Source organism: Prenolepis imparis, unplaced genomic scaffold (genome assembly GCF_030444845.1).
Source record: "Prenolepis imparis isolate NDT839.2.m4 unplaced genomic scaffold, iyPreImpa1.0 SCAF_171, whole genome shotgun sequence".
Classification (NCBI taxonomy): Eukaryota; Metazoa; Arthropoda; class Insecta; order Hymenoptera; family Formicidae; genus Prenolepis; species Prenolepis imparis.
This window is the reverse complement of record NW_028141329.1, coordinates 1-24,425: the sequence shown is the minus strand read 5'-3', so window position 1 is coordinate 24,425 and position 24,425 is coordinate 1. Positions and strand designations below refer to the sequence as shown.

The window sequence follows — 24,425 nt, the reverse complement described above, 5'->3', positions numbered from 1 at the left end:
GTGATTTGAAATAATCGCGAAACGACTACCTGAGTGGAGGACCCCTCAGCAAAATGTGAAGCAAGACGCCGGAGATCAGAGGACGAAGCTACCGTAGAAAGGATACCGCACCGAAGGTCATGTATCGAGCTCCCGTCGCTACCGCCATCCCGATATACCGTCTAAAATATAAATTGTTTTAGAGATCTGCTGGACACCCTAAAGGACACCGAGAGACCCCTCATGCTGCAGAATGAGTGGTGGGCCCCGTGTCAGCCCATAAACACCCGCGGAAAGGATTGGATGACGGCCCGGCCAGCCTGCCAATTCAAACCCCGGAAATCACGAATTATGGAGAGATACCGCCACGATACCGGAAAGAGCGGGAGACGAGTCATCGATATAACGCCGAGGGCGCTGGGGGAACGACGGGCGGATCCAGGCCGCCCCACGGCGACCAAAAATCGACAGGATGCGCGGGAAATCGGCGCGAAACTCGAGAGACCTCTCTCTCTAAGGACTCTCTCTCGAAGAGTCACTTCTGTCCGGCGAGAGTTAGAGTGAGCAGCAACTTCGGGACGACAGCCGATCATCACTGCGAGATACTGTAAGCCGCCACTCGGGTAGTTCGTGAGTAGTAATTGTTCCCGATTGAGCTAGTGTCGTGTATTACCGTGTCGTGGGTTAAGTTCTGCCGAGTAAAATCGGCGGCTTAATATCGAATTACCGTTTCCGTTCTTCAGAGCATAATCGCTCCAGATAATTGTTACCGCGATACTAGCTATACCGGATTGCGCGAAAGTGCCCCTCTCGGGGAAGTTGCCGTCGACAGTCGTCATAAATTGAGGTCCGTAAAATTATATCTTATCATATCGTATCGGGTCATCTCTTTTGTTGGAATTATAAGGTCGCGTTAACGATCATCGGGATTTGTGCGTGGTCGCTCTCGGCGAGTGGAGTTACCGTATCGATAATGCCTTTGACTCTGCGAGAGTCGTACCTATAGCGCGAAATTACCGTTGGTTAAATGTCGTGAAGATTCCGTGAATACCGCATTATATATTAGCGTTCTATAATTTTTCCGTGAGCCATTTGAGGCTTCGCAAACATACCGTAAGTACCGTTCTCTGATATTCCGACCTTTCGATATCTCGATTGTGAAGACCGGAGTCTCGCGCACGTGAGGAATGCCGCGACCAAATTCCTGAGTTTTTGTATGCCGTGTTTATCGGCTCGCACCGATTGTTCGCTACCGTAACCGTGTTCGATCCGAATAAGTTGGTATATCGCGTGTATTTCATATAACGAGCTTTGTTTCGATCGTATATTAATCTTGTTGTAACTCTGTTATTATTATCTTGTTAATTGTAAATGTCCTTATAATGTAATATATGTTAAATATACTTGCTTGTTCATTATTGAAAAGTGTATATCGAATGCTTTTCCCCCTCCTCTCCAGAATCTATCTATTGTGTTACTCAAGAATCGCGCCCCTCTGCCATATACTGGGCTAGGCGCAGCCGGACCGCTATTCCGCTACTCTAAGATATTCTCGTTACCGTGGCGCGAGAAATCGCGCCCAAAATTATTTCACGAACATACCGGGTTACCGAATTGCAGTATATTACCGAGCACCCGGTTACCGAAGGTTCGCCTATTTAACGGACGCTCCGGATACCGAAATTTATACCGTTAACGAATAACTAATAATTAATGTTGAACTGTTGATATTGCACGTCCCCCCCCTTCGCGATCGGCGTTCCCGAGACGGGTAAAGGCGTCGCATTATATACTTATGAAAGAAATAGTTGGATGGTAGCGTAGCATGAAAGTAGTTATTATTATGAAAGAAATAGTAAAATGGTAACGTAACAAGAAAGTAGTTGCAAATATCATTATATAAATATGTATTCAAGAAAGAAATAGAAGGATCTACATTTTGCAATGTATACTACATACATGTGATATGCAATACTACTTATATGTGATGTTCTATATTTCTTTCAAAATAATAACTACTTTCTTGTTACGCTGCCATCCTATGCTACTATTTCTTTCATAAGTATATAATTGTTAATATAAAATAAAGAAACAGTATATTTTGCATATATGTCCGTATTCTAATGATTTAAATATGTTTTACATTACAGATACAGAATGAGGACATTGTAATCTTTTGAAATAGTACTAGAGTTGCTCAAAAAGTAATGCCCTACATTATTTTTTCAGAATATTTATTCAACAATTTATACACAATATACATGGTAATCTCAATCAACTTCTATTGCTTTATGCCAGTACGATACATTATATGTATTTACTTGCCTTTACTGTATCAACTTTTGTCCTTTCCACGTAACCCATGTTTTCACATTTAAATCACGCCCTCTTCATCTTCCAAACCGTATTTCGCGAAGTGCATTTAATTAAGTGGTTCAAAAAGTTAAATATTGGAAGCTATCGCTAAACTGTATTAAACATATAATTTAAAGATCTCTGCGAAACAAGATTGGGAAGATGATGAGGGGATGATTGAAGCTGTGATGACGGTTTCGTAGAAAAAACAAGAGTTGATACAGTAAAGGCATACATATACTTGTATCGTGCTGGTATAAGGTTATAGAAGTTGGTTGAGATTATATTAAAAAATAATATATATTTAAAAAGAAGAAATATCCATGTATGTTTAAAAACATTTCAAACCTGTTTAATAAATAGTTTCTGAAAAAATGGCATTATTTGAGCAACTCTAGTAAATCTAAATCATGTACAAAAATGAATGATATCCCTATAAAAACTTACCTTAAAAAAAAAGGTAAAAAAAGGCGCCTAGTATGGGCACGCCAGTAGTGAAAAATTACCCATTGCAAACCCATGTGTAGAATCGTATGAAAAATTACTCATTGTAAACCCATGTAGAATTGTAGTATAAAAAATTACCTATTGCAAACCCATGTAGAATCATATGAAAAATTATCCATTGCAAACCCATGTAGAATCGTACTACAAAAGTAATGATATAAAAAAAAATTGCGCGCCAAGTGAAAATAGAAATTTTTGTACCAGTGGAAAATTTAAGTTGGAAACCCATGTATAGAATAGTATAAAAATTAAAAAATTATTAAAATTAATAGAAATAAAAAAAAATAAAAAAATTTTAATTAAAAAAACTAGGCACTGCTAAATTAAACAATATGCTAACGTTAATTTTGAAATTCTCTATAATTCTCGTTTTGTTAATATCATATTCATAACATCAGGGAATTTCCTACCCCTATTAAGTTAGCCCCCCCCCCCCCACCAACGCAAAATTAATTTTTATCTTAATTAAAATTAAGTGCTAATTATGTGCTAATTATTTGCCGAAATTAGGTGCTCTAACCGTTTGGCAGAAAATTAAATTTATATTTGGGGGGGGGGGGATGACTTAACATTAAGCTGGCCCCCCCATATAAAAAAATATATAAATAAAATAATTAAAAAAAGGACTAGTACATAATAATTAGGTGCTAATTAAGTGCTCTCAGAATCCGTTAAGAAATTTCCAAAAATAAATTCTTTTCTACCACTTTACTCTTGTACGGCGGTCGCCGCGACCGAAATTAAAGAAATTCTGTTAAACGGACCGAGCACCTAATTCGGCGTTTAGATGTCTTCAAATAATATTAATTAAGGAATATTTTCACGCCAATAACTTTTCGGTACCTAATTTTTTAATGCCACTTTACTCTTGTACGGAGGTCGCCGCGAGTGACGTTAAAGTTCGAAAATTCTGCCAAACAAAACGAGCACCTAATTCGGCGTTTAGATATCTTCAAATAATATTAATTAAGGAATATTTTCACGCCAATAACTTTCCGGTACCTAATTTTTTAATGCCACTTTACTCTTATACGGCGGTCGCCGCGACCGACGTTAAAGTTCGAAAATTCTGCCAAACAGAACGAGCACTTAATTCAACGTTTGGATATCTTTGAATAATATTAAATAAGGAATATTTTCACGCCAATAACTTTCCGGTACCTAATTTTTTAATGCCACTTTACTCTTGTAAGGAGGTCGCCGCGAGGGACGTTAAAGTTCGAAAATTCTGCCAAACGAAACGAGCACCTAATTCGACGTTTAGATATCTTCAAATAATATTAATTAAGGAATATTTTCATGCCAATAACTTTCCGGTACCTAATTTTTTAATACCACTTTACTCTTGTACGGTGGTCGCCGCGACCGACGTTGAAAATCACAAATTGTTTTCTGTGGGAATAATAATTTTATTATATTTAAAAGAATATATTAAATTTTAATCCATTAAAAATTATTAAAATTTAATATATTCTTTTAAATATAATAAAATTACTATTCCCATAGAAAACAGTTTGTGATTTTGATTAAAGCAGAGAATATTTTATAATTATCAGTTTGTGTTCTTGGTTAAAGCAGAGAATATTTTTATTTATGTTGTCAATAACATAAAATTGTATAAATACTTTTCTACGACAACTTAACAAATATTCTCTGCTTTAAAAAAGAGAGAGAGAGAGAGAGAGAGAGAGAGAGAGAGAGAGAGAGAGAGAGAGAGAGAGAGAGAGAGAGAGAGAGAGAGAGAGAGAGAGAGAGAGAGAGAGAGAGAGAGAGAGAGAGAGAGAGAGAGAGAGAGAGAGAGAGAGAGAGAGAGAGAGAGAGAGATATCATAAATTATCATTTTTTTACTTACTGACATCGAGAAATTAAAAAAAATTAATTAAAAATAAATGGAACATGAGCGACGATTTTCCTTCTCAGAATCTTATTTAAAGACCAAATTAAACAAAATATAAAAGTTACAAGAAAAACGGAGAGATTGCCGTTATAATACATGTTTTAATGAATATTGTATCATATTCGTCTAATACATCTTGTATTTTTTTACTGAATTCCAGAAATGCTGGTTGATAGTACGTTTCCTGTAATGATTAAAGAGACTTTTATAAATTAGGTAGTTGTCTCTAGTTATAATTATAATTTATTGCATGAATTTTTCAATATATTGAGAAAGGATAATGAACCTCATCCTCACCGGTCACCGGTGAACCGTCAGTCCATTCGGAATTCTCTGCTAACGATTTCACTGCCTCGATAGGCAACACAAACGCGTCGTGCTCCAAGTATTTTAATACATCGTCAGGAATGTCGAGAATCGTAGCCTCCAAGGCATCTTTCTTAAATGTTGGATACCAGCAGGAAATAGAGCATTCCGGTTTTAAATCACTCACAATCTTTCCTCGAAAGTTTTTACATACACTTGTATCTTTATATACAAATACTTCAATCTCCTACTTTATTTAAAACGTTTTACAAAGAGTTCTCGTAAAATGACACAAATATACTTTTACTTTACATCAAAACTGAACCTATGTGTCAAAATATCAAAACTGATAACCTAAATAAATGACATTCATGGAGCGACATCAACGCTGTCTTGTAATGAATGCTCGAACTGGACATTTTCTGGTACATGCGCATTGAGAAGATCGATGATGACGACCAAAACTTGAGTCAATTTTTTAGAAAATCAAACTTTACATTATAATATCTCCGTTTTACAAAGCACATAGAGAAAAAGTAAAGACACTTTTATTATATAATTTAAACTCAATCTATCGATTGAGCGTAGTAAGAACTCGATCGCTTCAGCCGTTACTGTGTATCAGAAATATATGATACTCTCAACTGTCCGACTCGCGTATAATAACACGGCATGCCTCGCAGTCGCTACGCAAAGCTACGCTCAGTAGACTTGGCGCGAGACACTACTGTGTCTCTTGATAATTAAGAAAAATTATAGACGGTCGGGTATCAGGTATTTAACACTAATTGATCTACATATGTTGAAAAATAAGACACGTTTGATTTCATGGAAGTCATTATACATACCCATCACACTTAACATTGACGCACGCATACATCATATAATGGGGTGACTATTTTAATTCATCGATTAATCAATCGCATGATGTGCAAATACAGCAAAGTGCTGTATGGGTCCTCGCCGCGGCTATGTTGGATTGTGACGTCAGAGGCGAGAAAGCATTTTTGACTTTGAATTTGTTTGCTTCAAGTTGAACTTTGCCTACATGATCTGATCACAATATGAATCATTTCTAGTATATATCAATAATTATAAATTATAAATAGTACGAGGGTTGTCTGAAAAGTTTCCGACCTAACAAAGATACAAGACATTTTTTCTTCAAATTAATTTTTATTTTTCTACATAGTCTCCTTGTAAGTCTATACACTTCTCCCAGCGATGCTCCCATCTCTTCAACCCGTCCAAATAGTACTCGGCGTCTTTCTCTGCAAAATAGTTGTTTACGAAGGTGATGAAAATCTCTGTCCTCCGAGCGCAACTTTTAGCTTAGGGAACAAAAAAAAGTCGCTTGGGGCTAGATCTGGTGAGTAAGGAGGGTGGTCAAGCAGTTCAAACCATAATTCGTGGATTTTCGCCATGGCAACCGCTGAGGTGTGAGACGGCGCATTGTTTTGGTGAAACAAAATTTTTTTTTCTGCAAATGTGGCCGTTTTTCCGCAATTTCTGCCTTCAGCTTGTCAAGTACTGATGCGTAGTATGCTCCTGTAATGGTTTTTCCTTTTTGAAGATAATTGATTAAGATAACTCCATGACTATCCCAGAAAACAGTTGCCATCACTTTCCCAGCCGAAGGAACAATCTTTGCTTTTTTTGGAGCCGATTCCCCCTTCGCAGTCCACTGTTTTGACTGTGTTTTTGTTTCTGGAGTATAATGGTGTATCCAAGTTTCATCTACAGTAATTAATCGGCGCCAAAACTCTGATTTATTGCGCCTAAACTGCGCCAACAGATCGTTGGAAATGTTCATTCGAACACGTTTTTGGTCCAAAGTGAGCAAACGCGGCACCCATCGCGCGGACAGCTTTCTCATGCCTAAATCTTGATTCAATATGTGACAAACACGTTCTTTGGACATGTTCATAGCCTCTGCTATCTCTCTAACTTTAATTCGACGGTTGTCTAGCACCATTTGGTGAACTTGAGCGATATTATCGTCAGTGGTAGCAGTTTTTGGACGTCCCGAACGTTCATCGTCACCCAAGCTGGTACGGCCACGTTTAAATTCAGCAGCCCAAAATTTCACGGTGGTAAATGATGGTGCAGAGTCCCCGTACACAGCGTCCAACTCGTCTTTGATTTGCGTAGGCGTATTGCCTTTCAAAAACAAATATTTAATGACAGCTCGATACTCGATTTTTTCCATTTTCACAAAAACACTCACATCGACTCACTCAAATGATTATCAAACAACAACTGCGCGTCCAAAATGGCTGAAATTTTGGTGACCTTTCAAAGCATGCGCAAACACATTCCCCAACTTTTGTTTACGAATGCTGCCATCTTCATGTTGAGGTCGGAAACTTTTCAGACAACCCTCGTATATAAAAAACTGAAACAGTATATATAAAAGATTCATCGAAAAGGCGAGTCAGTCGAATTTAGTAATTGGCATATGCTAATGCGAATAGTCAGTTAAAACGCAAATTAATCGATAACCAATCGGAGAATCAATCAATCGAACAGTTAAATAAAACGCCGAAGGTGTTCTCTTTATGGTAACAATATAACATAACATAAAAAGTTCAGATAAAAAGAACAACATCTTATCGAATTCAAACTTGCTTTACAATAGGTAAAAAGTATGGAATAACTATATTAATAATTTTAAAATTGAGATTAAAAATAAAAATATTTTATCAAGCCAATTGTTATGGCTCAAAAAACTATAACCAAAAGTTAACATAATTAATATATTCAATAGGATATTTACCGCACACAAACCGAAAAATTTTGAATGTGTAAGCAAATAAGTTGGCCTTCGAACTTTTTTCGCTTGCATTGCGAATTCCTCTCCAGTATATCGAATTCAACCCAAAATTTAGTAATAAAACCCAGGCAGCAGAAGCGCTCGAGGCAGTCAGAAGTGAAAAATTATTAAAAGAACAGTGTGTTAGTCGCTAACGAGAGTCGCAATCTTAAGCGGTAACGCGATCGCATATAGTCTAAATAATACATGACAAATAAGTATCGCAGTCGCAGATAGAATACCTACTTAATATTGTAATCGTTGTAAATTAAGGAGTAAAATTGTGAGTATATCTCTATGTGTATGTTTTAAACAATTTTTTAAATAAAAATACATTAAAATTGAAATCAAACAACGAGGGCCGTTTCAGAAAAGTTCTAATTTTGCATCCGGAAACGATCTCAAATAACTCATTTTCCGTGGCTCATCCGAAACATAACACAATTTATTGTTAAGGAAATGTAACTGTGCTGGAAAAATACTGAATTTTAGAATATAGATTCGAATATTAATTATGCAGCTTTTACAAGCATAATCTCAAAAAATAGAACACTTTCATCAAGCTAGCAAATATGCTGCTTAAAGAATATAGATATGATCGGAATTATACGCACGTATATTATAGAAATATTGTAACTCTATATATTTGATTTAATTAATATTTAAAAAAAGATTACTTAATTAAAGACAGAATTGTCATTACTTCTCTCGTGCAATATTTTGTAGCAATGCGTGAAAAGACGGGAAGATACTATAAATTTCTATAAAGAGACTGAACGTTTTTGTTGAAAGCTTAAAAATAACATTAGTAAATGAAAATAATAGAAATATTTCTTGTCTGATTGAAGAGAAGGATCGAAAAAAAAAAAAATCATTTCACAATTTCGCTTTTTTGGTTCTTTTACGTTGCCTTTTCCCGGAATATTTTGTTAGATGAATGAAGGAAGCATCGTATTTCACATATTTATGTTCTTTAATTTTGATATAGAAAGGATATTATTTTAAAAATTGCAAATTCGTGTAGAACCTGCTTTCTGCGTTGTTTGGACAAAATTCTAAATAAATTAATCAATAAGTTTCGCGCAGTCGTTTTCGTGCAATTTATAAAAAACTTTAATTATTCTCGAATTGAGATTGTTCCTTAATAAAGTCTTGGCGGTGTACCAAGCAAAATGTGTGCCCAGTGCACAATTAGTTAATTCCAACGAAAAATTAATTTTTGTTGGAATCGATGCACCGACATCCGCGTACGGCTCGAATAGCCTATCTATTACCGATTTATATTTAATTATTCTCATTGTCAGGATATCTTATTATCAGATTACATAATATATACTTGCTCTTTAAATGGATTTTTACGCAACAGTCAATCGTGTTATATTTTTTAACTAGTCTTATAATGTCGAGATTATTAATTCAAACATACACATGCAATTTACGAGGGTTAGTCCAAAAGTTAGTTTCCTTATTTTTTTTCTCTCAAGAAACGACAATTACCATATACCTCGGGCGTCAGAAACTTTTATTTAGGTATGCTGAAAACATTGGTAAAGTTTGGTGCGGAAGCGACTTCGCAGCTGTAAGTACGCTCCTTGCAATTATGGAGCGATTTTTTTTAGTCCAACTGCTATTGCGTACTTACAGCTGCGAAGTCGCTTCCGCACCAAACTTTACCAATGTTTTCAGCATACCTAAATAAAAGTTTCTGACGCCTGAAATATCTGCTAATTGTCGTTTCTTGAAAGAAACAAAATTAAAAAAAACTTACTTTTGGACTAACCCTCGTACATATAACATATACAAACGAGGCTCCTCAAAGCTCAACTTTCGATCGATCAAGATTTCAAAATTCTTTGAACTCTGTCTAGTCTCGTTTTGTCTGTTTTCTTAAAACCATAATAAAGCAAGTTCTAAGAATAACTCTATTCTCATTCTCTAATTACTTTTTCAATTTTCTGGACCTCGGAATATTCGACGTCACCGCAGTGTCGATCGAAATCTACCGAAGCGATTTGTAAAACATGTAACACGTCTACATATTCATATATTAAAATTTTTTATAAATTTAATTAAAAATATGGGCTAAATAATATTTTTCTATAAATATAAATTCTATTGTATTTATAATACAAATGCTAGTGAAATGTTTAATTATAATCAACATTATATTTTATATTAACAATAAAATAATTAATACATTTTAATTAACATTTTATTTACCGAATGCATTTAGAATTTTAGAATATCAAGGCGATCAATCTTATCAAAAAAGAAGTATTGTGAAATAATTACACTTTTGAACTAAAAAAGGAAGAAAGTTGGAAAAAATATAATTTAATTAAATTGATTACCTCGTCACAATAAGCCATGATCATTACGATATTGTTATTCCTTGGTTTTATTATATTGGCTTATAATTATTACGTGCATTACGGAAAAAACGGGCGATTGATCAATTTGATACCTGGGCCTACGGTCATCCCGATATTTGGCAATGTATTGCTATTCCAAGATAAATTAGGTAAGTAAAATTATATTTAATATATTTTTAATAATAAAGAAATCATTAAAAAATTATTTTTTTGTCCACGTTACGCATGTCTATACATATAGAATTAATAAATTAGATCAATCTCGATAGCGTGGCTTTAGTGATGCTAATACCGATAGTATTTGTTTAGTTTTCGACTTAAAAATTTAAAAAAAGATCCTTATAATTTTTTTTATAATGAATTCTTATAATAAATCTTAATAACTTAATAACTTCGAGATAGAGAAAAATACTTAGTGTTTTGAGTTCTTCCATTAAAAAAAACAATTAAAGGAGAAAAATCTTTTCGTTAAAATTCAATTATTGGAATTATAATTTATAATTATTATATCAAGAATTTTTTAACAAAAATTTGGTCGAATATAATTTTTTTATTACATAACTTTGCATACATAAAATAAAAGTAATTATATTCAATAATAAAATTCTAAAGCTTCGAACTCTATATAATGCTATTTTATTTGTCTTACAATAATACAATTATTTCCGACAAATTACAGCAATTTAAAAACTCTTTTTCTGAACAAAAAATATAATTCTTCACTTTCCTTATGTAATGTATGTTTATAATACTCTCATACATTTTTCAGAGAATATCTGGAAGCTTTTGTTTATTTGGTTTGATAAATATTATCCTATTTTTAAATTATGGATGTTCTTTATACCTGTTGTATGTATTCGTCATCCAGATGATGTGAAGGTAATCAAAAAAACATAATCTAGTAGCTATTTTTTAACACAAGCTAAAGATTAAGCTTGTTTATTTTTCCAAACAATTTTTTATTCATAAAAATAGCCTTTATGAAAAAAAAATATGAAAAATAGTATGACTAAATAAAAAAGTATAAACGATTAATCGATTATCTGCATATAAAATTCAATAAAATACTTTAAAAATACTAATTGTAAGTATAAATATTTTAAATCTAATATTTTCTGTTATTTCAGATCATACTAAGTAATAAAGAATACATTGAAAAGAGTTTCATATATGATATTTTCCGTCCTTGGTTAGGATCAGGTCTTTTCACCAGCGGAGGTAACAATAAAAAATAGAATACCTAAAATAGAATACTTAAATATCTGTATTAAATTTTAAAATAAAAGAAAATAATTAAAAACAAAAAAAGTTTTACTTCAACTCTGTTTAAAAAAACAAATATAATATTATAAAATTTTTTCCTTGAGGTCATCTTTAAAATAACTTTAAAATCATCAGTATTTTCTTTTAAATGCGGTATTACATATTTCTGACTTGGTAGTGCATTATAATTAGCGTCAAAATGATTTATAATTTTCAAATAACCTTCAAATGGTCACATATAAAATGATCTTTTCTGCATGCATATGCGCATATACTCGTACATGCTTGTGCGGATACAAGATGTTAAAAAAAGAGAAAATTTACAGGATAATACTTATCAAATCGAGTAAGAAATACTTAGTAAACATAAATCAAAAAATTAATTTATTTAAAAAGAATTAATTTAATTAATTAATCCTGTCACAATTAAAATTAATTTTTATTTTGATAAAGTAAATAATTTTGCTTCTATTTATTGCAATATAAAAACAAAGGATTATACATTTTTATTCCGATGTTTATAAAAGATGTTCTAAAATGTTCTCTGTGTTTTAAGAAGCAATGTTATTCTCGTCACAGAATTGCACAATTTATTGTATTATTACATAATTTTTTGTTTTTGTTTTAGGTGAAAAATGGCGTATACGGCGAAAGATATTAACACCTGCATTCCATTTTAATATATTGCAGCAATTTGTTGAAATTTTAATTCAGGAAGGTAATCGTATGACACAGTCTCTGAAAAATTTAGAAGTTGAAGGAATAGTTGACGGAACAGTACAAGATTTATTATCATTTGTCAGCAAACATACACTGAACGCAATATGTGGTGAGTTTGTATCCTGCATATGTATCAAAGAAATAACAAAAGCCAAGAGAGTATATCATATTTTCTCTAATCAAAATAATAATTTTTTTACAAACAATAAATATATTAAAAATTATTTTCTTTATTAGCAAATGTAGATGCGTACGTAAAATATAGTTGTTTTTACTACAATTACTAAGATTTCTTCTCAGAGATAAATTATTCATTGCGTATATTTAAGTAAAAGGAAGCAATTGTACTCACAATGTACAATTCAATATCATTTAAATCGACAATAACAATGGTGTATAAGGCCCTGCGCACAATAGAGAAAATATATTAGGAACAAATATTAAATATTACGAATAACAATTATTTTAAAATAATAAAATCGAAAAAACTCTGATATAAAAATACAAATTCGAGTATAAAGGACTAGTAAGGGCTAATAAACTATTAAGAGTCCTTTATACCTGAATTTGTATTTTTATATTAAAGTTTTTCCGATTTTATTATTCTAAAATAATTCTTATTCCTAATATTTAATATTTATTCCTAATGTTTTTCCTATTGTGCGCAGGACCTTAGGGGCTGCACACAATCGGCGAGACGGCATGGGATTCCAGCATCCTCGCCGCCCCCTACCTAACGCCCGTGAAGGACACTCGCTGAGGTTTTAGTGGTAAGCTTAGGCCCGTTGGCCGAATCACTCGTGGTTCGGTCAACGGGAACAAGAAGTCCCACATAACCGCCGCCTCTTTCCCGGGAGGCGTCGGTATCCATAAAGGATTTCCTCAGCGAAAAAAAAAAAAAAAAAGGGGCTGCACACAATAAAAAATAAGGAACAGGAAATAAAGAACAGTTCAATATAAAACATGTAAAATATAATTTAGTAAAAGTTTTAATGCAAAATAGAGGAACGAAAGAATAGTACTAACGTGACGTGTAAAATATCTCTATTCTGCGTTACTAAATTATATTTAGTTATGAATTATCTTCTTTTTATTATTATGATTCTACATGGGTTTGCAACTTCCAGCGTGAAGGGAGGTCTATAATTATACGATTCTACATGGGTTTGCAACTTCCAGCGTGAAGGGAAGTCTATAATTATACGATTCTACATGGGTTTGCAACTTCCAGCGTGAAGGGAAGTCTATAATTATACACGACTCTATGGGTTTGCAACTTTAATTTTTCACGGGAACATGTTTCTACTTTCACTTAGCGCAATTTTTTTTATATTATATATTTTTGTAGTACGATTCTACATAGGTATGATTTTACATGGGTTTGCAATGGATAATTATTCATACGATTTTACATGGGTTTGCAATGGGTAATTTTTTATACAATATGATTTTACATGGATTTGCAATGGATAATTTTTCATACGATTCTACATAGGTTTGCAATGGGTAATTTTTCACTACTGGCGAGCTCTTACTTAGCGCCTTTTTTTTACCTTTTTTTTTAAAGGTAAGTTTTGATAGGTATATTTAACTGCTCTCTATTTTCTGTTCTTTATTTCCTGTTTCTTATTCTTTTTATTGTGCGCAGCCCCTTAAGTGAAATTTTCGCTAAATTCTTCATTTTAAAATAGAAATTGTAAAAATATTTAATATTTTAAATATTGCTTTATTCAAAAGAAAATAATAAACTATAAGATTTATTATGTGCTAAAAGAACTGTCACTTCAGTAAAATATATGTTGTAGCAGTGTCATTATCACGGAATTATATTATTTTGCTTATATACTTGACGTGAGACTCCGCGTGTCCTGATATTATACAGAGATTTTATTTAAATAACTATATATAAGATTTAAAAAATTTAAATTTCTATAAAATCGAAGCCGCAATGAATGAAAAATCAATAACATCTGGTTTCTATAATCTGAAGTATTTTTGAAATATTTCACTATATTGTAGAAATATATAAAAAATTATATAAATAATAATTGTAAAATTACACAATAAATAATGAAAACAGAATACTCTCATATGTAATTATATAACATTTTATTCATTATTTGTCATGTAATTTTACACTTATTATTTACGTAATTTTACATATTTTTTAGAGTGTACGTTATATATTGCTTGATATAACTTTGACAAATGGATATTTGTAGAAACTGCCATGGGTACTCCTTTGCAAGGCTTCGGTACGTTCGAACTAGAGTATCGAAAAGCGGTCCACCAGATATCTGAAGTTATTGCTTATCGGTAAGTACTTCAAATTCAGTAAATGTTACAAATATCCAGGATATCTTGGAAATAAATTATTATTAGTTATTTCTTTTATATATAAAGAGTCTTCTATATATCAGAACTATTTTATTGATAAACGGAACAAAAGTTACAAAAAAAGGTGAAGTCGCTTAGTGAGAGAAAAGGAACGAACTAACTAACAAAGTTTCTTAGCGCAATCACATGCAAAAGAAAAATATATCTAGCGCTGAAGCGCCGCCAATCACTGTCGTCAACTTAGTTACATTAACTCAATTGGTTGCGCGGGCTATTTGAACTCGCTAGATTATACATATATCCAACACTCCCGCTTAATCTAGTGAGCAAAAAAAATTATTGTGTAACATTTGGCATGCTTAAGCCTAGACCTTTAAGACAAAATGCGTGTTTTGTACCATTTAAAGGCTTGGTAAAAATATCAGCTATCATTCTGTCAGTGGACATATATTTAAGTGTAATCGCATTCCTTTCAAGAGTTTCTCTGACAAAATGATACCTAATATCAATATGTTTGGTTCTATTATGAAATACTGGATTGCACGCTAGTTTTTGAGCACTTTGATTATCATTATATAAAGTTATGGGTTTATTAAGTTTGATTAGCTCATTTAACAATCCTTTCAAATGAATAGCTTCTTTGGCAGATTCTGAGAGGGCAATATATTCTGCCTCTGTACTTGATAGAGCTACCGAACGCTGTTTTCGAGCTTCCCAGGATATCGGTCCATTTGCAAACATAAATACATAGCCTGTGTATGACCTGCGATCAATTACATCATTCGCCCAATCTGCATCTGCATAGCCTGTTATTTTAATGTCACCAATCCCTTTATAAACTAATGAATGGTCGAGGGAACCTTTTAAATATCTTAGAATTCTTTTTGCTGATTTCCAATTCTGATCAGTATGATCTCTATTAAATTGACTTAAAAAACTGGTTACAAATGCAATGTCAGGCTTAGAGTTGACAGCTAAATACATTAACGCACCTATCAATTGCTGGTATGGTACATTATTAATACTTTGTTTGTCATTACAATCAATTTTGAAACCTGCCTCCATGGGAGTTGAAGTACATTTTGCTTCTGACATACCGAATCTAACAAGCAGTTCTAGAATATAATCCTTCTGATTTATGCTTATTATTTTTGACTTTCTATCTCTTTCAATATTTAGTCCTAAACATCTTTTGGCTTGTCCTAAGTCTTTGATCTTAAAATTCTTCTTTAATTGTTCTTTTAATTTTACTTTTTCAGTTTTATCATTAGAAAATATTAAAAAATCATCGACATATAACGCAATAATTATAATAAACTTATTGCTTATTTTGAAAAATATACATGCTTCAAACTTTGATTTTTGAAAGCCTAACCTGAGCAATACTTCTTCTACCTTTTTATTCCAAACTCTAGAGGATTGCTTAAGGCCATAGATTGCCTTTTTTAATAGACATACCTTATCTTTATTATTGGGATCAATAAAACCCTCGGGCTGATTCATATAAATTTCTTCTGATAGCTCACCATTTAAGAAGGCTGTGTCTACGTCTAGATGATCTATGTCTAGGTCTAATTCTGCGGAAAGAGCAATTAATAGTCTTATACTAGAATGTCTTACAACAGGCGAGAATGTTTCGTAATAGTCACTGCCAAATTCTTGGGTGAAGCCCTTTGCCACTAGACGTGCTTTATATTTTATTGTGTCACCGGCTGAGTTTCTTTTTGTGCGAAACACCCACTTATTTTTGACTATCTTCTTACTTTCTGGACAGTCCACCAGGGTCCAAGCTTTATTGATCGCCATTGATTGAAGTTCTGCTTTCATTGCCTCCTTCCATCGAGCACTATCCTCTTGTTTGACAGCTTCTTCAAAATTCATCGGGTCATTCGGTTCATACATGGTTTGATATAGCATGTGGTCCGGATACTCCTTAGGATTTCTGTTTCTTTTTGGGTATCTTCTGTTTTTCTCTTCAGTTTCCAGGACCGCAGGAGATTCATCCGCCGCCTCTTCTTCTGTTTCTGTGAGACTTCCATATTTCTCTTCCTCTTCTTCTTCTTCCGAATCATCTCCAGTTTCATTCGATTGTGTTGATTTTGAATCCTCTGTCTCTGGGAGATCTTCTGACTCTTCCTTATCGCTTAATAATTTAGTATGAGCAATACTTTTATTTTTTTCTTCTATATCATTTATCGAAAAAATATTCTCCAGAAAAGTTACATCTCTTGCTCTGATTATCTTTCCTTTTTCTTCGAGATCAAATAGTCTGTATCCTTTCGTGTCTTCGCAGTATCCGACGAATATACACGGTTTTCCTTTTGCGTCCCATTTGCTTCTCAAATTCTTCGGAATGTGTACGTATGCCACGCAACCGAATACTTTCAAGTGACTTAGGTCAATTTTTCTGCCTGTCCATACTTCTTCTGGTGTCCTTCCTTTTATTGCTTTGTGAGGAGAACGATTCTTCAAGTACACTGCAGTGTTCACTGCTTCTGCCCAAAATTTCTGATCGCAATTTGCATCCTGCATCATGCACCGAGCTCTTTCAACGATTGTCCGATTTGTCCTCTCTGCCACGCCATTTTGTTCTGGCGTGTACGGAACCGTGAGTTGATGTCTGATGCCCTTTGACTTGAGATATTCTTCAAATTCTCTGTTTATGTACTCTCGACCATTGTCCGAACGGAGAACTTTTATGGTGTAATCGGTTTCGTTCTCTACTAGACGTTGATAATCTTTGAAGGTCGAGTACACTTCACTTTTTGACGCAAGGAAGAATACATGGATTTTTCTAGAAAAATCGTCAATGAAGGTTAGTATATATCTTTTTCCACTCCACGAATACTCTGGCATCGGATCACATAAATCTGAGTGTACTATACCTAATAGTTTATTAGCTCTTCTTGCATTTTTATTCCCGAAGGGCTTTCTAGTTTGTTTGCCTTTTAAGCAGGCAACACATTGCTCACCTCTTTCATCGGCGAAGTTGACTCCTGTTGCTAAACCTTGTTTGAGTAGATTCATGCTTACTCTATTAAGATGTCCTAGTCTTCTGTGCCATATATCCTCGCTGTCAACGTGCTTTGCAAGATTTGCTTCCTGAGAGATAGTGTCCAAGCGATATAAGCCTTTGTGATTGGAGGCTGTGACAACAACTTCTCTCTTTATCGAGCAGTCTTCAGCGTCATAGACTTGACAACCTGTTGAATTGAATACTATGACATGACCATTTTTAATCATTTTACTTACAGAAAGCAGGTTAGTCTTCAAGCCCGGAACGTAAACTACACTGAAAATGTTCTTCGGGCCATCTCTTGTGGAAACAACCACTTTTCCAGTTCCATGTGCACTCAGTGCCTGACCACTTGCAACAGTTACGTTGTGATTTCTGTCTTCATTGTAGTCTTGTAACCAATCCTTCCTATTGGATATGTGTGTAGTTGCACCCGAGTCTACGTACCATTCTTCAGTTGCTGAGTCCTTTGCGTTTGATACAAACAACGCTTTGTCCTTCTTGCAGGCGTCACCCGCTGCTTTGTCCTTCATTTTATTAGCCTTTTTGTTGGTAGGACATTCACTCTTAAAGTGACCTTCTTTATTGCACTTGTAGCACACTACTGTCTTTCTTTTATAGTGTGTTTTATTTCCTTTCGAGTAAAAGGCTTTGTCATCAGAATTTGAACTATTTGAATGCTTCGTGTCCTGCAGGAGTTTAGCCTTTACAAAGTCACTTGTTAGTCTTACATTTGCACTTTCCAGGGCCATTACCATTGGATTATAATCTTCTGTGAGTTCACTCAACATAATAACCGCAATGAATTCATCATCTAAGGGAGCATCCATGTCAGCTAGTTTTTGTGAAACCGATATTATTTCATTTACGTACGATTCCATGTTTTTGAAACTTTGCAACTTAATTCCAGCAAGTGTACGTAATAAGGTTAACCTTCGTGACAGTCCTTTGTCTTCGTATGCCTTTTGCAAATTTAGCCATGCCTCTCTCGCACTTTCTGCCGATCGAACATGGGCGTACGCACATGGCTTGATCATCAAGCAAATCTTTGCTAGAGCCTTCTGGTCCTTGCGTTGTCTTTCTGGCTCCGACGTTGAATCTTTCTCTGGATAACCTTCAATTGTATGCCATAAATTTTCGTGGATCAAAGCCATCTTCATGCCGAATTTCCAGTTATTGTAACTCTCTCGACCGTCTAGCTTCTCGAAAGCCAAATGTACTGCTGAGTCGGCCATATTTTCTTCCTTTTATGGCTAGCACTGACGAACCTTTTTGTAAGTCCGATTTCAATATTCCAATATAACAGGTACCTGGCTTATTTATTTTATTCTCCTTAAACCTGAGGCGCCTGGGCCCATAACCTATTAGTTATTTCTTTTATATATAAAGAGTCTTCTATATATCAGAACTATTTTATTGATAAACGGAACAAAAGTTACAAAAAAAGGTGAAGTCGCTTAGTGAGAGAAAAGGAACGAACTAACTAACAAAGTTTCTTAGCGCAATCACATGCAAAAGAAAAATATATCTAGCGCTGAAGCGCCGCCAATCACTGTCGTCAACTTAGTTACATTAACTCAATTGGTTGCGCGGGCTATTTGAACTCGCTAGATTATACATATATCCAACAATTATTAATAATTATAGAATCATGTGGAAGTAAGTAATTATACAATTCAACATACAACTTAAACTTAGGTCAAAGTTATATTAAGGCTGATAATAATCAAACTATTTACACATGAACTAGAACAATACAAGCACGCACTATGCCCGTCCGAATTTTTATTACTCGATTTTAGGATTCGATTGTTTTACTGCGCGTCCTAAATCTTCCATTGTCCATAATTTTTTGGAAATTATTCTTATTTTAATTACATAATTCCCCTGCTTTCTGGGATTCGATCATTTTACTGCTCGTTTTCATATTCAAATTATATTTATTTATGTAGATTTAGATCACCAAAAATCAAACGATAAAGAATTGAACGAAATAGATTTTTGTCTCTAAAGCCGGGTCTACACGCAACGTTTTTTTATTCAGTTTTGACTGCACAGGTAAAACGATGTAAACATCGTTGCAGTTTAGAAGTATCCACACAGCACAGTTTTCAGCATCGTTTTACCTATTCAGTTTTGCAAAATCCATCATGGAGGAAGTTTTACTATGGTCAATTTTTGCAATTTATCTGAAAAAAACTGAGCATCATGTATAGAAAAGACGAACGGAGCGTCCGACATATCTGTGCAAATCACGGAAAACTATGCTCTTGGGCATAGTCTTTCGTCTCCGTGTTCCGTCTCCGTGCAGTTCACATAATTGCACAGTTTTCCTGTCCAGACGCAATGTCTTGTCTGCAACGTCTTGAACTGCGCAGACAAAACGATGAATAAAACGTTGCGTGTAGACCCGGCTTAACACACACACACACACACACACACACACACACACACACACACACACACACACACACACACACACACACGCAATCAATAAAGTAATAATTATTTCGTAAAGATCGCAACGAAATGATAATATACATATAATTTAGATTCGCATATGTAACTTCAATTCTTACTCGATTTAATAAATATATTACGCGAAAAATGCATAATATAAAAGATCTATTGTCACAATGTATATATAGTTATACATTAATTGTTAATTGTAATAGTTAAATAAGTCATTAATGATTTTATCATAGAACATAGTTTTCGGATATCGATCGCGATTGCGTGTAGAGTAGAATTTATTTTTCAATTAAAACGTATAACAGCTTGTTTCGCGATGCTAGATCTCGAAATGCATTTTAATGGCGTATCCTCAATACGAATTTTTTTATAAAACTATAATTAAAAATTATACATTCTTCATGTGTGTGGAAAATTCTTTTCTGGAATACTTAAAATTAAATCCTACAAATTTTCTCTTTATATTATTAGTCATATAAAGATTATTAGAAGTTTATTATGTCATATTAAATTAGTTTCCTATAGTATAATATTTTTTATAACTTTTTTAAAATTATACATACATTATATAATTATAATTTAGAATAGTCAGGCCATGGCTGTATAACGATATGATATTTACGTTATCTTCAAAAGGCAGACTACAGAAAACAGTATTGAAAATATTGCATGGATTCAGTAAAAAAGTATGTAAAAATGATATTATTTAATATATATGTATAGTATATATCCTGATGGAAATATTTTACAGAAATTATAATAAAATCATAAAATACTAAAACAATACAGCGAATCACATATTGATATATGAATTAATTGATCCTTTTGTAATTTTATTAAAATTTCAATGAAAATTCAGAAAAATTTATTAAAAATTAATTTTATTCAACAAATTTTAATAAAATTGTATTTATTCAGTAAATTTCGTGATTTTACCCGAAAGAGATTATTCAATAGACTTTCATTATAATTTATTATAATATCTAATCTACAATGTAAATTATTATTGGATTTAAAAAAAAAATGTTATTTAAAAATAAATACATTCATTGAATATTACACTTTAAATGTTAATTTTTCAAGACCATGCAAAAGATTTTTGCCTTTTAATTTCAAAAAATTTAATGAATTATGTAAAATGTAAATAATAAAATTAATAAATTTTTTTTCAACATATTTATAACCTAAATTAACTTTTAATATACTCTTAATTAAAAATTTTATGGGATTAATTATTACGGCTATAATAAAATTGAATATATATTCATGCATGTATTTTATACTAAAGTTTAAAACAATAAAATACAAATTTTCCTTTGTACTAAAAAACTCATGTAGTTGCATTGGCTAGAATAGGTGAAATTTATGACGATAGTGTAACATATACTAAAGATAAAAAAGACTAATTGTAATTAGTGTACACAAATAAAAAATGTGAACAAAAAGGCATGAATAATACACAGTACGAAAAACTGAATATAATCAATAATAAAAATGCAAAAGTGTCGTATCTCAAAAGATGAAAGAGTCTGCACGTGATTTAAAGTGTACATAATTCAAGATTCTTTTCATTATAATACATTTAAAAATCAAAATAATGGGTAGAAGTTTCGCAAGTTTTATCAAAATTTTTCATATATCTTTTACACTTTTTAGTTCAGTTTTAGAAAATTTATTAATTAATAATATTATAATTTCATCAAAACAGCTTTTGTTGTCAAAATTTTGATAAACTTCAATTAAATAATGTTTGGAAATAATGTAATTCTTAATAAAACTTTGCAATCTTAAAAAAAATAATATTTCGCAAATTAAATATTAGTTCTTAAATATATTTAATTTTTCTCTAAACTCATATGTATATGTAGTATTTAATTATACTTTAACGTGAAAATTCTGATTTATATTGTAATAAATTCAGTAATTATTCATTCATTTCTATTGTATTTTATAAAATAAATTAATTGATTTTAATTTTAACAGAATATTTCCATAAGGTTTATATATGTTTTTCTTTTTATTTATAATATATAAATTTCATAATAATCATATATATTATTAAGACTATGGTGTAATTCGTAAATGTTAATACTATATATGATGTATTTGATAATACAATACAGATAGTAAAGAAGATTAATATTTTGTAATTATATAGATTATTGCAGAAAGGAAATTGTATCATAAATGTACCAATTATCAACACTTGAAAAGTTTTGAAAATGACAGAGAGACAAAAGTTGAAGATAATGATGGAGAAATAATTGGTAAATACATATGTAACATAATCTGATTATAGCTTGAATTCTTTTATGATACAATATCTTTATGCTATCAATATCATACATACTGTATATTATTTTCTTTTATTTAGGTCGAAAAAAACGGTTTGCTTTATTGGATCATTTAATAGCGGCTTCTCGAGAAGGTTGTTTAACTGATTCAGATATCAGAAATGAAGTCGATACCTTCATATTTGCGGTATATATTTGTAATTAATTTTCTTAGTTCTCTAGATATACAATATTATTTGGATATATATGTATATGTAAATGTGATTATACACAGGGTCATGATACTACATCGATAAGTATAATGTATGCATTATTACTATTGGCTGAACACAAGGACATTCAGGTACTTCGCAACAAATAACTGTCGTAATTAGAAAAAAGTCAATTAATTTTATTAATTTAATCAATCATATTAAATAAGTATTATTTTAATTTGATTATGCTTGTGTAGTTGTATATGCAAATTTGATTATGCTTATATATACATAATTATGCTGATTTTTATGAGAGCAGTAAAAATATTACACTTTTGCTCTGCAATATATTTTTTTATACATTTCTCAATAAAATTAAAGCATCACTTCGATTCAATCAAAAAAAGAATAAAATATTAATGTATATAACTTTGTAAAAAGTTATTAGATGTTTCTGGATATTTAAGGATTTAGAATCTAAAAGTCTGAGCTTCTAAATGTTGTCAAGCTCTTTTTTTGACGATAATTCTGCTCTAGGTAAAACTTCTTTCAAATTAACTATGAAAAATTGAAGAGAAACTACAATTTTCAAATTATTCACGCAAAAGAAGAATTGTTTTATTTAACTTTACTGTAGATAGTTTAAATGATTAAAGTTTAAAAATATATAGCTTGAAAGCTAAGATAGAAAAAGTCCCTTTTCAGCATGCATGATTCTTAAAATTGAAGTTATTTTTTCACAATTGATTTGTAAATTATGTCATCTAGAGAAGAATCATCGTCGAGAAAAGAGAGTGACAGAGTTTAAAAGCTGAAATTTTCCGCTGTAAAATGCTTCTAAAAATCGTTCTACGATTTTACTTTTTACAAAATTACACATATTTAAATTTCATCATTTTTTTATCATTTCAAAGTAATACTTTAATTTTAGAATTTTGAAAAGTGTGTATATTAGAGAGAGAAAGAATATCAATAAAATTAATTTAAATATATAAGAAATTAAAATAAATATAGAAATTCAGAATTTTTATGTATTACGTGTATACATAAGTATTTCTCAGAACAGTAATAAAATGCACATTTAATATAGGATCGTATCAGAACTGAAGTCGCTACTGAGTTTCAAAAGAATGGAGAAAAATATACAATTAAATTGTTACAAAATCTACCATATTTAAATAGATGTTTAAAGGAAATATTACGTTTATATCCTCCTGCACATAGTATCTTACGAATTACCACAAAAGATATAAAATTACGTACGTATAACTATATAGTTACTACTTCACTCTATATATTTTTGAACATGGCATTGAAATATGTTATCAAACATAATATAGATATAAATATGTTTAGAAGACTGTTTATATGTTAAGATTTATATGTTAAGATAATGAATGCGTATTTAGCAGCTTTCAATTATTTATAAAAATTGTATCTGTATAATCTTATAATATTCCTTTTCAGAATCATATTTAATACCTACTGGAACAACTTTATTGCTTCATATTTTTAAAGTTCATAGAGATCCTAATTTTTGGCCAAATCCAGATGTATTTGATCCAGACAGATTTTTACCCGAGAATTCCGAAAATCGTCATGTTTATTCCTACATACCGTTCAGCGCAGGCTCTCGGAATTGTATAGGTAAACTATTTAATTTTTATGTTTTCTTACATAAGAAGTTCTGATATATTTAGTTCTCTCAAATGATAGGTCAGCAATACGCTATGTTGGAGTTAAAAGCTATGATAGCTCCTCTAATACAAAACTTTTATGTGGTGCCAATTGACCATGTAAAAGATATATTAATAAAACCTGACGAAATGATTCGTCCGGCTAATCCAATTCGTATAAAATTTGTCCCGATCAAAGGTACAATACAAAAATGAGAGCAGTTT

At 32.1% G+C, this 24,425-nt stretch overlaps 2 protein-coding genes across 2 annotated transcripts; one reads left to right on the top strand and one right to left on the bottom strand.

Annotated features, from left to right (window-relative positions):
• The first annotated feature begins 509 nt into the window (after nt 1-509).
• On the top strand, nt 510-24,416 carry LOC145947870 (cytochrome P450 4C1-like). The gene is made up of 14 exons (XM_083057645.1): nt 510-586; nt 2,130-2,183; nt 10,090-10,377; nt 10,998-11,107; nt 11,356-11,446; nt 12,120-12,320; nt 14,434-14,527; nt 20,620-20,722; nt 22,195-22,303; nt 22,411-22,517; nt 22,605-22,673; nt 23,615-23,783; nt 23,992-24,171; nt 24,241-24,416. Exons 3-14 carry the CDS (start codon nt 10,224-10,226, stop codon nt 24,414-24,416), a joined length of 1,563 nt encoding a protein of 520 aa, XP_082913771.1. The 5' UTR covers nt 510-586; nt 2,130-2,183; nt 10,090-10,223.
• Nucleotides 6,560-7,396, bottom strand: LOC145947871 (protein GVQW3-like). The gene is made up of 3 exons (XM_083057646.1): nt 7,369-7,396; nt 6,669-7,204; nt 6,560-6,607 (listed from the first exon to the last, which is right to left on the bottom strand). Exons 1-3 carry the CDS (start codon nt 7,394-7,396, stop codon nt 6,560-6,562), a joined length of 612 nt encoding a protein of 203 aa, XP_082913772.1.
• Nucleotides 24,417-24,425: the final 9 nt, after the last annotated feature.